This window comes from Pleurodeles waltl, chromosome 4_2, assembly GCF_031143425.1.
Source record: "Pleurodeles waltl isolate 20211129_DDA chromosome 4_2, aPleWal1.hap1.20221129, whole genome shotgun sequence".
In the NCBI taxonomy this organism is placed as follows: Eukaryota; Metazoa; Chordata; class Amphibia; order Caudata; family Salamandridae; genus Pleurodeles; species Pleurodeles waltl.
Window position 1 is genome coordinate 829,137,069 of NC_090443.1, and position 17,185 is coordinate 829,154,253.

At 42.0% G+C, this 17,185-nt stretch overlaps 1 protein-coding gene across 6 annotated transcripts in view; it reads right to left on the minus strand.

The window, feature by feature from the left end:
• Positions 1-1,080: 1,080 nt before the first annotated feature.
• PATJ (PATJ crumbs cell polarity complex component) overlaps positions 1,081-17,185 on the minus strand; it is a 1,201,300-nt gene continuing 1,185,195 nt past the window's right edge. For all 6 annotated transcript variants that reach the window (XM_069232550.1, XM_069232545.1, XM_069232547.1 and 3 more), the window contains one exon: positions 1,081-2,903. In XM_069232550.1, the coding sequence (XP_069088651.1) occupies positions 2,876-2,903 (28 nt within the window). In that variant the 3' untranslated portion in view covers positions 1,081-2,875. The remainder of the gene's footprint in view (positions 2,904-17,185) is intronic.

Below are 17,185 nucleotides of genomic sequence, written 5' to 3' on the forward strand. Positions count from 1 at the left end.
AAATTTGGGTTTAGCAAATATCGGCAAAGTAATGTTTCAATATGGTGGGACCCAGACGTTTGTTTTTGCAGTCATGAATAGTGTCCATCTACATTTTTGTTATATATGCGAATCGTTAACACCGGATGGAATTTTTGGCTACGAAGTCCAATTTATTTGGCATTTCACCCAGAGGCTGGCAACGAAAATGTCTCATCCATTCACCTTTAACTCCTTGTACACAGTTCTGTATACAATTCCTAACAATGTTAAATATCACTCACAAATCATTATTACAATAAACAAACTGCACAGAAAAGGCAATTTTGAAAAATGTGAAAAGCGGACATCAGACACTTGAAAATAAACAATGTTATATAGGCACTGCGTTTTGCAATCACGAGAAAATTTAGCGTTCCAGCATGTTAATGCACTTTGTGATTATGCACAGCTCGCAACATAAACAGTAATATCATGATGTAAGACTAACAGGAATGAACTGTCATTGGAACATTACTACAATACTGTTGCTTCATGCTGTGTGCACTGCGAGAGGAATCATTTCCTGTTTGTGACATGTAATGATTTTAGTTACAAGTTATTTTGGTAAACGACTCAAGCCTATTTAGCTTATGATTTATAAGCACATATCTGTAGGTGTATGACTGGTAATAAACAAAGACCCTTTTGCTTAGATTTTTAGTTTTCATTTTTAAGCAAGATAGGGTGCCCTGCGCTGCCTGTTAGACCAGCCTGCTTGTCGCCTAGAGGTGAAGCTATGTCAGTGTCTACAGAAGAACAACCTCACTTCATATGAGGTGCAAACTGATGATGTGGAGCCTTGAGGCTTCTTGGCACTATATGAAGTATTATTGGCAAGTGTAAGGTAAACACGCGGTGGCAGACAATGCACAAGAAGGTATAGAAAACGTTGAACCAGGCTCCTATTTGCGCCAGCTATCACTTTAAAATATGTAACCTTGAGTGTTGCGGGCTATGCAGACAACATTCATTTTCATGTTACATAATGATGCAAAATAAAAGTATTTTTCCAGAAAAGAAGACACCACTTTGGAATCATGTCATTTTTTTTTTTTTTTTAAGTGCTGTTATATGGGTGGTAAGGGACTGCTCTATTTTTAGATGTGTGGTGTCTAATGCAACAACTTAGCGCAGTTATGAAATGAAAATCTCACTTACAGAAATGGCAGGTATTGGCACACCTGATTAAAGTCCTAGTGTTATTTAATTTAATCAATCTTTAGTCTCCCTTACAGAAGTCTTCAACATTTTAAATATGTGTGTCTTGTAATAGCGCTAAGAAAAAATATATAAATGTATCTCTAAATAAAAGTAAAACAAAAGTATTTACCTCAATAGTTAAGATGTACTATTTTATATCAGTATCAAGGGGGAAGTGCAATGGGGAAGAGTTCTACAATTTGACAATTACACATCCTGAGTGGGAAGACATTTCCCACAGGAGACATTAATATTTCAGCAGTTTGAACACTGGTAAACTTATTTACCCTACTTATGAGGATACGTGCGGTTAGGAACTCTTGTGCACGATGCTGTTGTGTCCAACAGAAAAGTACTGCATCCAATCACAAGTTATTGTTTTACCATATGTTGGAAGTTACTGTTGCTAACTCCCTTAGTGAGACAGAATCACAATAAAACTTTCTTTCAGACACGGTCACATTGCACTTGATTGAACCTATATAGCATAGCACAGATGTACATTTGCTTTGGAGTTAAGGATGGGACATGACCTTAGCTTTGGCTCATTGTAGGTATTTGTTACTTTAAGGCGAAGGAGGGACTTCTTGAAGAAGACACGGAAAGGTGATTCCAAACGTAGCGTGGATCCAAATAGTTGCCGGAGTTTTTCATTTATATCTGAAAGAAAAGATACCCTTCTTTTCTGTAGAGTAGAACACTGAATGCTGTTGCTGAACACACATTTAACAGGTGAAACAATCAACGATGCCCACAGAGTCCAAACGCCATTTTACTACTGCTGCAACAGGCTTAAGTCTGAATAAACCCCATTCCTCCACAAGACTGCATTTTGACATATTCTGAAGGCAAGAGCTGCATGAAGCCAAAGCAAAGTTCTCAGGTCTTGGTCCAATTTGCATGTCTTTGGTGATACGAAGATAGAAATGTTGGGGGTAGTGCCAATTCGAGCACAGCTTCTTAAAGAGACCATACAAAGCAGTGCTTAGCATACCCTTTAAAATGTTATTACAAATAACCTATAAGTCACGAGCAGCTATTGGAACCATGTTGTCCTTTATGGGCCTGAAAAACGGTCATGCTCCAATTTAGAGTGGAAAGATGCTCATTTTAACTCTGGATGGTCCACACTAAATAGAGGAGCTGGCCTTGTACATTTATTGTGCGTGTGGAAATAATGACAGTGCATTTGACCATCAGCATAGTGCAAGAAGAGCTGAAGAAGACACTGCATTGAGCCTGTCTTTATGACCAAGGAAATATGCAGACAGATGCTCCTTTTACTGGCTGAATTGAACACCGTCCAAACATTCTGGTTCTAGTTTCTTACGTGATGTAGCTCGACCATGAAACTGATGTTTTTTAGACTGGCAAGTAAAGAAAGCGGCTAGTCACAACATTTAGCACACATTGCACATGGAATGAGATTTGTGACTTCTAGCTGTAGTGGGTGACGCCGAACAGCACACCCGGTATTGCACCACATCTAGCCCTACACATATACTTGCACGGCCCAGATTGACCATAGTACACAATTATGGCAATACAGCTAACGATACAGTTCCCTTTTGACGTTTTAAAATAGCTACAGCCTGTTCATGAGTGACACCTTCCAAAACCTCTTCATTGACAGCTAGAATCTGATCACCACGTTTCAATCTCCCGTCTGCAGCAGCTGCTCCCTAGGAAAAAAATGAAAGCTCATATATTAGTAATACTGTACATTGGAAATTGTATAATGAAAGTAACTGGAAACAATCTGAATTAAAAGTGATTGTTAGTGCAAAGGCAATTATTAGAAATTGAGTTAATTGATGGCTGGGGTATGAACCCTGGTCGAGCAGCAACCACAACTCTAGTTGGGGTAAGTGTCAGGCAAACTCTAAATTAACCTGTGTCCACCTTCTGGGAGCTTGGCATAGAGCAATCAGGCTTAACTTAGAGGTAGTGTGTAAAGTATTTGTGCAGTGTGCAGAAAACACCACACAAATACCACACCTACTTAGAAAATAGAGCTAAATTTAATAAATAAAACAAGACCAAAACAACAAAAATCCAGTCAGTAAAACCAGAGTTATGAATCTTTAGAAGATAAAGTGCAATATACAACCGAAAAATATAAAGCGCCAACCATGGCCACCTGGTGAAGGTGGACCTGGTCAAAGTCAAAAGTTCAAGCCAATCTCGATGGAGCACAGGTCTGATACAGTCTCAGATTTGTCCCGCTGAAGTTTTACATTCTCAAGAACTGTTCCAAGAGTTTCGGTGATAGGGAAGAAGTTTGAGGGTAGGTGGGGCACGAGGAGCAGGCTGGGTGTCTTGGACAGCAATGCTGGAGCCTCTTGGTAGTGATCCACGTGGGAGGACAACGCAGGCTGTGCGATGAGATGAACTTGTGGCTGCTCGTGCTGAAATTCCAGATGTGCGACAAGGCCCCAGAGAGATGGGTACCATTCGAGAAAAAAAAGAGCCAAAAGTTTGACTTTTAGAGCTTAAAACACTTCCAAGGACCCATGACCTGAGAGGAGCCTCATGGGGTCAGGAGCTTGTTGAAAACAGGTCCAAGGGTTGTGGGGAGCCTGTGATGTCCATGAGGCTCAGTTCAAGAGGCCAGCAGACTAGGCATTTCATTTACTCTGGGGTCAAGATGGGCTCCAGGTCTAGTTTTTCGTCTCCAGGCAAGAGGCCAGCAGGTCAGCACAGCAAGGCAGCAGCTCCTTCAGAGTGGCAGTCTTTTCAGCAGCACAGCAGTTCTTCCTGGCAGAGTATCCACAGGTCCAGAAGTGTACTGAAGTGGTGGTGTCTAAGGTCCAGGTTTTATACCCAGTGGTGCCTATGAAGTGGGGGGAAACTGTAAAGACAGGTCTTTAAAGTGCACAAAGGGCCTGCCCCTCCTGCCCTGGCCCCAGACTGACTACAGAGGGGTTATGCAGTCCTTTGTGTGGGAATAGGATACAGCCTATTCAGATGTGAGGCTGGACCTAGCTCCTCCGTCCCATCCTGTCAGGATGACCCATCAAGTCACACCTGGGTGTCTGGGGAATAGTCACAGCCCAGCTGCACCCACCCCAGATGTGATCAGAGATAGGCATCAAATGTCTAAAGTAAGAAAATGCCAACTTTCTAAATGTGGCATTTTCAGAATTGCAATTTAAAATCCAACTTCACTATGAGTTTTGATTTTAAATTGTGATTCCATAGATGCCAAATCTGAATGAATTATTTCTCCCCATTTGGAAATTATGCTTATAAACTGTAATAAATGTACAAAGAACAGATGATGGATGGAATGCTGAACAAGGTCAAACGTTCACCTCCCCAGTCACAGATCTTGGCCTAAATCCATCATTTTTGTGCTTGGCACTCCATTCCAGTTTGAAGCCAGCCATATGCAAATCATTCTTGACCTTGCTTCCCATTTGAACAGTCCTGCCTGAACTGCCAGACCAAGTCCTCCCTGGATCGGAAACAAGCATCCAGGGACCGGTTTTGGGTTATCAACCCTCATCAGCCAGGTTAGCTTGAATCTGGTGGTCTAGCAAGCATGGGAGTCAGTCATCGAAGTAGGGGAAGACTGGAACTCATGACTTCTGCTTATGAGCTGCAACCAACACCATCACTTTCGTGAAGACTCAAGGGGCACTGGTGAGGCCAACCCAGAGCACAGCAAACCAAAAATGCTCCTGGTGCACCATGAACCGCCTGTGGGCCTGCAGGCCTTGGATGTGGAAATATGTGTCTTGGAGGTCTAGGGCTACCCTCCAGCCTTCACGGTCCAAGCCAGACCGGACTTGAGCCAAAGTAAGCATCCTAAATTTCTCCTTTCGTAGAAAGGCACTGAGAGGGTGGAGATGTAGGATAGGCTGGAGGCTACTGACTTTTTTGGCACCAGAATGTAGTGAGAATAACAACCACGTCCTACTTCTGATGCTGGCATCCGCTCAATGGTTTCTTTGGCCAGCAGAGCCAGCACTTCCTCATGAAGTAAGGAGAGATGGTCTCCAGTTAGCCGTTCTGGAGATGATGGCAATGGTGGATGGGTTCCCAGTGATATATATAAAATATATATAATCCCATTGCACAATTTGAAGCACTCAGTTGTTGGAGGTTATTGCTTGCCACTTGGAGGTGGCGCCTGATCCTGCTGCCAAAAGGATAGGTGTGCTGTGTAGAGGACCTATTAAAGAGGTTTGGAACCCGCTGCAGCCGGAGGAACAGGTGACTGGACAGTACACTGGATGTGACCTCTGCAACCTCTGTGAGATCCACGTCCCCAGGCACAAAAAGGAGTGGGAAGGTTGCTGGGCTGGGCTGTAAGGTTGGTAATGTGGATGCCCATGGCTGTATAGATTCCTGCACCAGACTACATTTTCAAAGGTACCTGGCATTAGCCCGATTTGAGTTATTCCCCCCTTTCCAGTTTTATAAGAGTTATTTTGCATGTTTTCATGACACGAGGGCACATGCAGCTTGGACAACATTTTCTTTTTTTTTAAATGAATTTTTATTATTGGAAGAATTCATACAAGCCATTAGTTCATCTTACAATACATAGAAGACCAAATCTTATCACCAACTACTCAGGTTGCAGAACCTTCACATCATCGTCCTCCGGCTTATTACTAGGACATAACATAGCAGAACCGAGGCCTATATTGCACATTGTCCCAGAAGTTATCATCAATTAGTACTACCATTCCTATTCCAAACCTTTCCATAACCTCAGAAATGTATTATATGCACCAGAACTTAAGGTATATGAATATTCCAGTCCCTTACTTTTTAACGTTTCAATAGCCAGTGTTGAAATGGAGGAGTAACTTCGGACTGGCAATTATGCAGAATTATTGATCTATCTATAAGCATAAGCAAAATAAAGTATTTTCTTCTGCAACGGGTCTATATTAGCATCTGACAAATCGCCCAAAAATACGGACTGCATATCATTTGAAAAATCTATCTGTACTGTGAGTGAGCAGTATTCCTGATAAATGCCCCAGTACTCTGTAATTTCTAGGGAATTCCAAATATGTGTCCAGTTACCCTCACCCTCCATCAGACCGCTCAAGCAACTAGCCGAAATCTGGGGGCTAATTTTATTCAGTAAGGCTGGTGTTATATAAATAAGCCATTTTGGATATTATTACATACGGTGGAGATTCACCCCCTTTAATAATGAGAAATTAAACAAACTGATCTTATCCCAAGTCTCCACTGAAATCAAAAGGCCCTCCTTTGACTACCATTTCTCTTGAGCTTTACTGAAAACATCTGCACCCTTGTGTTGTCTAAAAGTAGCTGCCCAGTTCCTAATGGATCTACGTGTTTTGGACTCAGTCAAATCTTCAGATAAATCAAGACTCGCAATTATTCTTCTGGGATCTAATTCTGTGAAAATGTGCCTTAAACAACCATTTAAGATTTCTGAATATCTAATGGTGGGTTTGAATTTGGACCATCCTTTCCATGTATTGAATTTTTTTTAATCTGAATTGCAGTAATAACCATTGCTCTCCCACCTACAGATAGTTTTCTTATCCATTAAGAGAAGATTACCAATTGTAATATCTATTGAGTGAGTTACGCCACTAACGTCAGGTGTATCATAATATTTCAACAGTTGCTCCTTTCGTTTTAGGGACCGTTGTAGCACCTTATACAGAACGTTTTGGGGCAATAGAGTGAGGCGTAAGAAATCATCTATCTTACATTTCTTGTAGGTTTAAATTTATAAAAATAATTATCCACCAATTTAGGAACTTCTTGGAACCTAATGAATCTATGAGAGTAATGTGCCAATCTAACGAAGTAGTATTCTCTCATGTCATGCAAAGCAAGGCCCGCGTCTTTTACTGGTCTGTATGAAATGCCTAGTGCCAAACTTAGAGCTTCATTGGCCCAGATAAAAGCAGAAAACATTCCATCTAATTCTTTAAAAAAATTAATCTGAAGAGCATAAAGAATCACAATAAATAAAAAATTGCACAAATGTAAAACCGGCAAATGGATCAGTGCAATGATTCCCATTAAAGATATTGCCAAATTGGTCCATCTCAAAAGGGGTGACTTAACCTTGCTAATCAGAGGTGAATAGTTTAATGCATATAAATCATTCCTATTCTCTTTAGTGTAGATTCCTCGACAGCGCTTTGGTTTAGAGTTGACAAGAGGATGAAATTCTAAAGGTAAAATGTCTATTGTGCAATTACATAAAATAATTTAAGTTTTTAGCCTGTTAATCTTATAGCCTCCTAAAGATCGAAATTCTTGAAATGTATCAAAACGTTCTGCTGACCAGGGTCTCAGTGTCTAGCAACAGCACTTGGGCAGGGACCTGCTTTTGTTTAAAATAATCTAGGGCCTCAACCAGGAAAATCTGTATTGGAGGACAGTTGTCGACCAGAGATAAATCTGCACTGATCCTGGTTGACAACTTTCCCAACCATTTTGCTCATACTGTTTGCGAGCAATTTCATCACTATTTTATAGATGACGTTTAAAAGGGTAATCGGCCTATAGGAGTTAATATTTTCCCTGCACTTATCTTTCTTTAAAAAAGTTACCATGGTTGCTGTATGAAATGATGGTAGTATTTTACCTCCACTAATAATATGATTGGCAAGCTTTTCTATTTCAGTATTCAGAACGGATGAAAACTTCTTATATAATTCAGCCAGAATGTCATCCCACCACACACCTTTGCATTGGCAAAAGGTTGAATAACCGCCTTGACTTCCTCTAGGGAGAACTTGCTCATCAGCGCCTGTGTTTGTCTCTGTTATACCGCCAGGAAGGAAATTCGGCTCAGTAAGCATTCGAGTTGGACAATATCAGTGTCTTGCTTCATACTATACACCCGTTCATAATGATTCAGGAATTTTTAGTGGATTTGTTTAGGATCCGAAATTCCGGTCTTTGTATCTGTCTCGAAAAGTGATGTGATCATCGCCTGAGCCTGTCTCTGGCGAACCTGCCAGGCTAGAAACCTGCCAGAGTATTTGCTCTCTTCATATATCCTTTGCAGGTATGCATTATTAGAGATATATTTTTGCTCGTAAAAGTAATTCAGCATCAGCTGTTTCACTTTCCTAATCTCCATCATATTTGTGTGCGTTTTAAATCTTAAAATGTTTCACTCTGCTGGTTTAGGGCAGGTTCTAATCCTGCTCTTCGGTCTGCAGGTATCTTTTTCCATAATGCCCCTAGAGGTAATACAAGCGGTGATGGTTGCTTTGAATGCTTTCCAGACAACTTCCACACTAGCCCTGTTGGGGTCTGATTCAAAATAATTAACAATATTGTTCTAGATCCCGGAACACCAGTCTTCATCCTCCAGCTTCACTTTACTGAAGGTCCATCGACCAATTGGCCTGTCTATTCTAGTTCCTGCCACCACCATTTTAACCAAAGATGGTCAGAAAAATGCCTGAAATGTGACTATAGCTGTTTAGAAAGAAAGTAGTCTAGTCTTGCTGCCGATAGCTGCTTAGAAAAAAAGTAGTCTAGTCTTGCTGCCGATTTATACTTTTCCAAAACACAGGAATACTCTTGCGTAGTCGGATATTTTTCATCCCACACATCGGCCAAGTTTAGGGTCTTCATATATGTGAACACAGACCTAGCAGTTTGGGGCTTTTTTGGTTTACGAGTAATAGATGAAGAGTCAAGCTCTGGATTTAGGATAAAATTAAAACCCCCACCCACAATCAATTTCCCAGGGATAGGTATAAGTGTCTGGCAGAGTTCTACCAACGGAGCTGGGACATCCGCTACCGGGCCGTAAACTGTAGCTATGTTTATTCTAACATCATTGATTAAACTGCTGACAAAGACACATCTCCCCACTTTATCGGTTTGGGAAGACCAGAGAAGATACCAAAGATGTTTGTTTATGTAAATCGCAACCGACGTCAAGGAGGAGGGGGTGATATAGATTCCTGCACCAGACTCCATTTAGTATAGTATTCAGGCTAGTATTAACCTGATTTCAGGTATTCCCCTTTGTCAGTTTTAAATGAACTATTTTACACATTTTCATGACACAAGAGCAGATGCAGCTTTAACAACGGCATTTTCTTGCTAGTCTATCGGCAGCATGCAAGACATGAGTCTTGCCAAGATGCCCTAGAATATCTCTGTTATGGGGTCATCTGGTACAGATACAAGATATAATAGTGATAGACACATAGGTGACGCCACTGAAGATTACTAGCTTGGCTGGATATTTCCACTGGGTGTGTGTACCGCTTACCATCTCTTATCAGCTAGATTATGCAGTGACCAGTTTACCAAATAAACACTGACATTTGTCCATTCAGATCAGAGAGATCTTTGCCCAAGCTGTTTAGAGAGAGAAGTCAGATTCCAGATCAGCGGTTGCTACTTTTTGGACCTAGGTTGGACCTATGGAGCTGAAATGGACTTCAGCTGTACTTTAATAACAGAAGACTCCCTCCTCCTTGCCATGCTGGCTGAAGGTCTGAGAATACAGAGGCTCTCTGTCTGGAAGGTACACAAAGTAACAATTATGACACTTCCACTGTGGGCAATGTTAGATCATTTTCATGCTCTAATAGTGGTGTGTAGTGACTGCTAAGAGTGGGCATAGGAATTAGGGAATCTGGTGCTGTGAACCATGATAGAAACATTGAACAATAATGGCCACAGCACACAGGAAGTATAGTCCAAACAGTATGGCAGGGATAGTTGCCCCTGGTAGTATGATGTTGAAGTACACAATTGCAAGAAGTCTCAAGTCTTATGTGTAGATGGTATCTTTAATTAACAGATACTGGTCATCAAAGTGTCATCAGCGCAATACAGCCAACACGTGTTTCGTCACGACAGTGACTTTATCAAGGCTGCAAAGTAATAATCAAAACAACAGTTTTAGTTATATAGAGGTATATAAACTAAAAGGAGAATGTGTAGAAAGGACTCGAACGAATGGATACCAGTGACCAGTGTGTCAAACGTGAGATCAGTGGATCTTGACAGGTAAGTGCGTGGAGGTTAAAGAAAACATGGCAGATCAAGTTTATAAAAGGGACACGAAGTGCAAGGTATGTGAAAAAAAGGTGAATAATGACCGAGTGTGACGTAATCTAGAAACAATATTTTTCGAGCTAAAAGATAGGATTTTGTCATAAGATAGAAAGTGCTAGTGTTTGGAAGTGAGAAAGAAACCGAATAAATTGGAAGTGAGACAGGTTTGAGAGAGTGAAAGAATGGAACCATACGGAAGGACAGAGACAATGAGAGCAGACAGGAAAAGGTTGAAACCACAATACAGGGGTTTGGAAGGTCATATCAAAAAAAGGGGGAAAAAGAAAAAGGTAGTAAGATGAATGAAGCCCAAGTGGGCAGAGAAAGGAGCAGAGGACATGGCACGTACCGGGGCCGTCCGGCCAGGAGGGTACGTTGCGCAGGTAAGTTATGAGGGAGAACCCTATACAATTGTATGGGCTGAGGAACGTCAAAAGTATCTGTGTGGAGAGAAAGGAGTGATAAAAGAGCCAATGATAGAGTAAAAGAAAGGGGAGAAAGGGACAAGCAATACATACCTTCTTATAGTGGAATTGTCAATGATGAAAATGAGTAAGTGGTTAGGAAAAGTATTTGAATGCAAGGTGGGCAGGCCCTGATAAGCCTGTGACCGGAACCTGGTAGGTAATAAATAGGAGGGGAAAGATAAAAAAGGGGGGGAATAATGAGCCAAATGATCGTGAGTAAGGATACAGTGATGCAGATCGTGAATTAAAACAACAAAGGTGAAGCTTAAACATGTAAGCCAATCGGTAACACGTAGTCGAAATCAACTAACTGTAGTAAAAAGGGCTGAGGAAACAACCTGGTCTGTTTGGATAAATATGTATAGAAAATGAAAGTGGTCCGCAAAGCGAGCGCATCTAGGTGTAACAGATGGAAAAAAGATCTGTAGAGAAAAAACCCGTGTGTAAAGGGCTGCGCTGTATGTTGGGAGCAGTGAATTAGAACAACGAGGCGGCATGTCAAAAAATTACGATATACTGCTGCAGCAAGACAAGAACGTGTTGGTGGAGAGCCATAAATCATGCTTGGTTAACAGCCGATTAACGTGAATGCGGAGAACGTAAAGTAAAAATAGAACAAGTGCAGGAAAAGTGAAATGCGTTCATGTATACCTAGCGAATAACCGGCGTTACGGTCTGCTGAGTGTAACGACCAGAAAACCATTATCGGAACCGAGTAAAAAAGAAAAGCATATGGATAAGTCATAGTTAATGGTACGCCTAATAGTGTTAAATGAGGAGAAATGAAGGTGAAAAGAAGCCCGTAAGCAGAGGGCTGTGCTTAAACGCGGAGAAAGTAAATTAAAAAATAAATAAAGGCGGCACGGTGAGGCGAGACGTGAGAGAAAGTGATGCAGCAAGCAAAGCGCGGTGAAAATAACTAAACACGTCGTGGGTAATCAATGAAAGGCACGTTGGTAGAAGGAAAAGTCAAGTAGTTGAACATGTGTACTTAGAACGTTAAGAAATCTAGTCTATGTGGATATGAAGCTAAGAAAAATGGTAACAGCCATGGGACTAGCTTATCGTGGTGAAGAGATAAACGCTCTCTGAGAAGGTAAGTGGAAAGCCAAAGGGGAAAAAAACAACCGAGGGCCTACCTGGAAAGGTCGTCAAGACGCGCGGCAACAAGTTGGTGTTGAGAGTAACGGTCAGGTACGGGTCTGAGCTCTCGGCTTAAAACGAGAGCAGTCAAGGAGTGGCGCCGAGAATGGAGAAAGGTGGTGGAACGGTAGGGCGGCCATATTAGGTGTGGGGAAAGAGGGTCTTAGGACCTAAATGTAAAAGTTGTCGCGAACGATAGTTGACCACACAAGGTGATAAACAGAAAGTAATGCGGACGTCATAAGTGAGATGCGTCAAGTAGTAAAAGAGACAGAATAGAGGATAAGGGAAGAGACCAGGAGTGAGAGAGTAGGTTGGAAAAAGAAACCCATAGGGGACAAAGAAATACAAGGTAAACGAAGGTGATTGGAAGAATAAAGTTGGGATTGTAAGTTGAGAGAGAGAGAGAACAACACCCATTAAGGTGCAAATTAAAGAGCACCATTAAGTTACGGATGCCAGGTGTGTAATGTGAATATATAGTAAAGTAGAGTGAGTGGAGGCGATAGAGAGCAAGGGTGATGATGTGAATGAAAGGGTAGATCGCATCATAGTAAATATGTAACACTTAGGTACAAAAAGAAATACATAATAAAGTGTAAAGTACAACGTGTAGATAGTGGCGAGGGATATACAGACCAAGGCCACGAAGCATATTGACAAAAGGTTACATATACGTATGGAATAAATAATGGAATACACGCAATAAGGCGTCATTATGGAAACATGCTAAAAAATGCAGAGTGACCCGTGAGATACTGTTAGCACATATCCATTTGGTCAGGCAGTAAAGGAGCAAAAAGAAATCGTCAAGATGGCGGACTAAGGTACTCGAAAGCGACGGGTGGTCATAAACAACCATAGAGTAGATGGTGAACCACATAATCACGAACGACATGGTTAACACATGATAATAATACACAGTGAAGCTCATGTAAGAAAGTAATGTAATTCACGGTCCGTGTTCAGGCCTAGCTCAACTGAGCGGAGTTTCAGGATCCACTTAGCCTCGCATCTGCGTAGATCCCTTGTTCTATCACCCCATCTTGGTGAGTTAGGGATATGCGTAATACCATGGAATCTAATGTTTAACAGATCTTTCTCCCCGTGCAGGGAGTTGAAATGTACAGCAAGGGGATAGTTGGTGTTGATGTTTCTGATGGCTCTGACATGTTCCTGTATGCGTTCCTTAAGTGGGCGTATGGAGCTACCAATGTAAATTAGGCCACAAACACATATCAGGCAGTACACCGTGTATTTGGTGTTACAATTCATGAAGGTCTTGATGTGGTGCGTGGTCCCGGTATTGTAAGCAAATGATACAGTTTTGTTAAGAGCCAGTCGACAGGATATGCAGCAGCCACATTTGTAGAAACCATTGGGTTTATCTGGAATCCAACCCTGTGGACGAGTTGAGGGGGAGGGGCAGAGAAAACTGGGACATAACATGTTCCTGAGCGTGCGGCCTCTAGTGTGTACCATAGTGGGTGACATGCCCACTGAATTCTTGAGACAAGAATCCAACATTAACAAGTGCCAATGCTTCTTGAGAATGCGTAGTACTGTTTTGCTAACAGGGCTGTACTGAGTAATGAAAGAGACCGGTCGTCTGTTGGGAGACCCTTTTTTGCCAGGTAGTTTGTGGCTCTTAAGTAGTAAGGTGTGTTGGTTCATGTTTGAAATGCGCTTACTGGCAGCCGAGATGAGTTTGTTATTATATCCTCTGGCTTTGAAGCGTTCAGTCAGACTCTTAAGTTCCTGTTTGAAAACATCCGTGTCAGTACAGTTGCGTCTGATTCTGACCATTTCACCGTACGGAATGGCCCTGATCTGCGTGAGAGGATGAGCACTCTGCGCATGTAATATGGAGTTACACGCCGAGGGTTTCCTGTAAAGTCTAGACATGATCTTATTATTGGTGATATACAGCAGTAAGTCCAAGAACTCAATTTGAGTAGCGTCCACTTTGTGAGTGAACACTAGGTTAAACTCGTTAGTGTTGAGGTGTTCTATAAGTAGGTTGAGGTCAGGGATGTTGCCAGTCCAGATAGTAAGAATATCATCAATGTATCTCCCCCAGTAAAGGATATGTTCGGTAATGTGTGTAGGACAGTTGGACCATAGATGTTTTTTCTCAAATTGGCCCATGTAAAGATTGGCGTAGGATGGAGAAAATTTAGCTCCCATGGCTACACCCTGACATTGACGGAACCATCTGCCATCATGTAGGAAAACATTATTCTCAAGCACTAGTCGAGTGAGGTCCAGAAGCATCAGTGTATGTTCGTACAAAGTGGCGTCACGGGCACTAAGCGTCAGTTGGAGCATTTCTAGACCCTTCTCCAAGGGAATGGAGGTGTAGAGAGAACTAACGTCAAGACAGACAAACAAACATTCTTCCGTCCATTCAATATCTTCGAGTTGGCACAGCAAGTCCCTAGTGTCCTGTATGTACGAGGGTAGGTTATGTACCAAGGGTTGTAAGAAGAAGTCAATGTACTCAGAAATGTGTTCCGTGGGGGATCCAATACCCGAGATGATGGGTCTCCCGGGTGGAAAGCCACCTGGTTTGTGGACTTTGGGTAGAATGTAGATACAAGGAGCCCTAGGTGTTTCAGTGTACAAAAATTTATATTCTGAGTCTGTAAGGAGACAGAGATTCTTCCAAGATGTTAACTTCTTCTCGATGCGGCTGGTGATGTCGAGAAGGGGGTTGGTCTGCAACGCAGAATAGGCCTGTGCGTCATTGAGTTGTCTATTGATTTCTGCAATATAGTCGGTTCTATTCATAATGACAACGTTACCCCCTTTGTCAGCCTCCCTGATGATTATGTCTGGGCAGGTAGAAAGTTTGTGAAGCGCTCGGAGTTCATTGGGATTAAGATTTCTGTAAGGTCTGTGGGTACAGGTGTTGTTCTTGTCCTCTAGGTTGTGTAACTCCGTGCTGACAGCTTTATAAAAAACATCAATGTGATTGTCTGGTGGCAAGGTGGGTATAAACGAGGAACTGGGTTTGAGCCCACTGTTGATGTCTAAATTGGGTGTGATGTCAAGTTGAATGAGTAGTTCGTCAAAGTTGGGTGGTGCAGACAAAGTATTGTCAAGGGATAGAATTGTTTGAATGTCCTGTAGGTCTTTGATGGATTGGTTACACATGGGTGGTGAGGTGCGGGAAGTCCGGTCAATGTCTGGTTTGTTCTGGAAAAACTTTTTCAGTTTGAGATTACGTACAAACTTGAAAAGATCGATGTGTATGTTAGTGTAATCCGGTTTAGAAGTAGGACAAAAGCCTAGACCTTTTTTTAAGACATTTATTTCATGTATAGATAGTTTCAAGTTGGAAAGATTCATAACCTGTACATTATCCTCTGAGGTGGTGACGTTTTGTACCAAGGGGGGACCACTCAGGTCCTTTGGATTTTTGTGGTCGAGCGAGTAGTCATGCCCTCCCTGGTGTTTGCTGTGGTGTTTCCTGCCCCCCCTGCGGGTGGGTTTGTATTTGGGCCTGACCTGTTGTAATTCTGCCGTAGACCCTTTCTGTAACGGCCAAGTTCCTCTAAAAAAGAATTTGGCTGCTGGGTTGTATTTTGTTGGTGTGTGTTGGTGGAGGACCCATCACCAGCTAAGTCTGAGCAGTCACTGGAAAGATTGGAGATATCAGATAAACTGCCTGCGATTGAGCCAACGGGAGTAGTAGCCTTGGTCGGTCTGATGCTAGTCTCCCTATTGATCTGGTCAAACCTGCGTGCAAAAGTGTAGATTCTACCATTCTTGTAGTCGTAGTCGTCCCTGATAAGTTTGCGCATTTTCTTATCTTTGATGTATAGTTGATACCCAGTAAGAATCTCTCTCATGATCGTGTAGTTTTTGTCAGTGGCTTCAGTGAGGTTAAGGTTCTTGATCTCTTCTTCCAGGGATGAGATATCCTGGAGCAGTTTAATGCGTTTTCTATCGGCATGTTTAATAAGTATGTTAATCATGCTGAAAGAAGTAGAGGAAATAAGATGTTCCCATTCCCCCAGTAAGTCGGGGTCAAGATCTTCGAAGGATGGGAATATTATCACCCGCAGTCCCCTAGGGACTTGTTTGAGTTCCAAGTAACGTTTAAGGGTGGTGATATCCCACCAACGGGCTAGCTCTTGTTTTCTAAGTCTCTCTAGTTTGATGAATTTTTGTCTCAGTCCTTCTTTAGTGGGTGTGTGATCTGCAGTACGTGGTACTGGTGATTTCATAGAGAAAAGTTCTGCAGCTAGAGTGTCCCGGTTATCATCAAAAGATGCCATGTCGTGAGGCCTAGCTCAATAGTATACTTTTACACAAAAGGTAAGTACATAATACAGTAAAGCAGTAAATATTGCTAGAGTGCGGCACACCCTATTCAGACAGAAAAAGACCTTGGGCAAAGCACAGTAGGGTAGTAAGGGTGAAAGGCGCCGCACAATCTAGGCAGTAAAACAGTAATTGCAGACAAGTGACAAGATCATAGATGAGTCTGGTGCAACCTGGCCCAGTGCCCTACTACCCTGTAGGCACCAAGAATGGGTATCACAGTACCCAAAGACAAAATTGAACAATAATGGCCACAGCACACAGGAAGTATAGTCCAAACAGTATGGCAGGGATAGTTGCCCCTGGTAGTATGATGTTGAAGTACACAATTGCAAGAAGTCTCAAGTCTTATGTGTAGATGGTATCTTTAATTAACAGATACTGGTCATCAAAGTGTCATCAGCGCAATACAGCCAACACGTGTTTCGTCACGACAGTGACTTTATCAAGGCTGCAAAGTAATAATCAAAACAACAGTTTTAGTTATATAGAGGTATATAAACTAAAAGGAGAATGTGTAGAAAGGACTCGAACGAATGGATACCAGTGACCAGTGTGTCAAACGTGAGATCAGTGGATCTTGACAGGTAAGTGCGTGGAGGTTAAAGAAAACATGGCAGATCAAGTTTATAAAAGGGACACGAAGTGCAAGGTATGTGAAAAAAAGGTGAATAATGACCGAGTGTGACGTAATCTAGAAACAATATTTTTCGAGCTAAAAGATAGGATTTTGTCATAAGATAGAAAGTGCTAGTGTTTGGAAGTGAGAAAGAAACCGAATAAATTGGAAGTGAGACAGGTTTGAGAGAGTGAAAGAATGGAACCATACGGAAGGACAGAGACAATGAGAGCAGACAGGAAAAGGTTGAAACCACAATACAGGGGTTTGGAAGGTCATATCAAAAAAAGGGGGAAAAAGAAAAAGGTAGTAAGATGAATGAAGCCCAAGTGGGCAGAGAAAGGAGCAGAGGACATGGCAC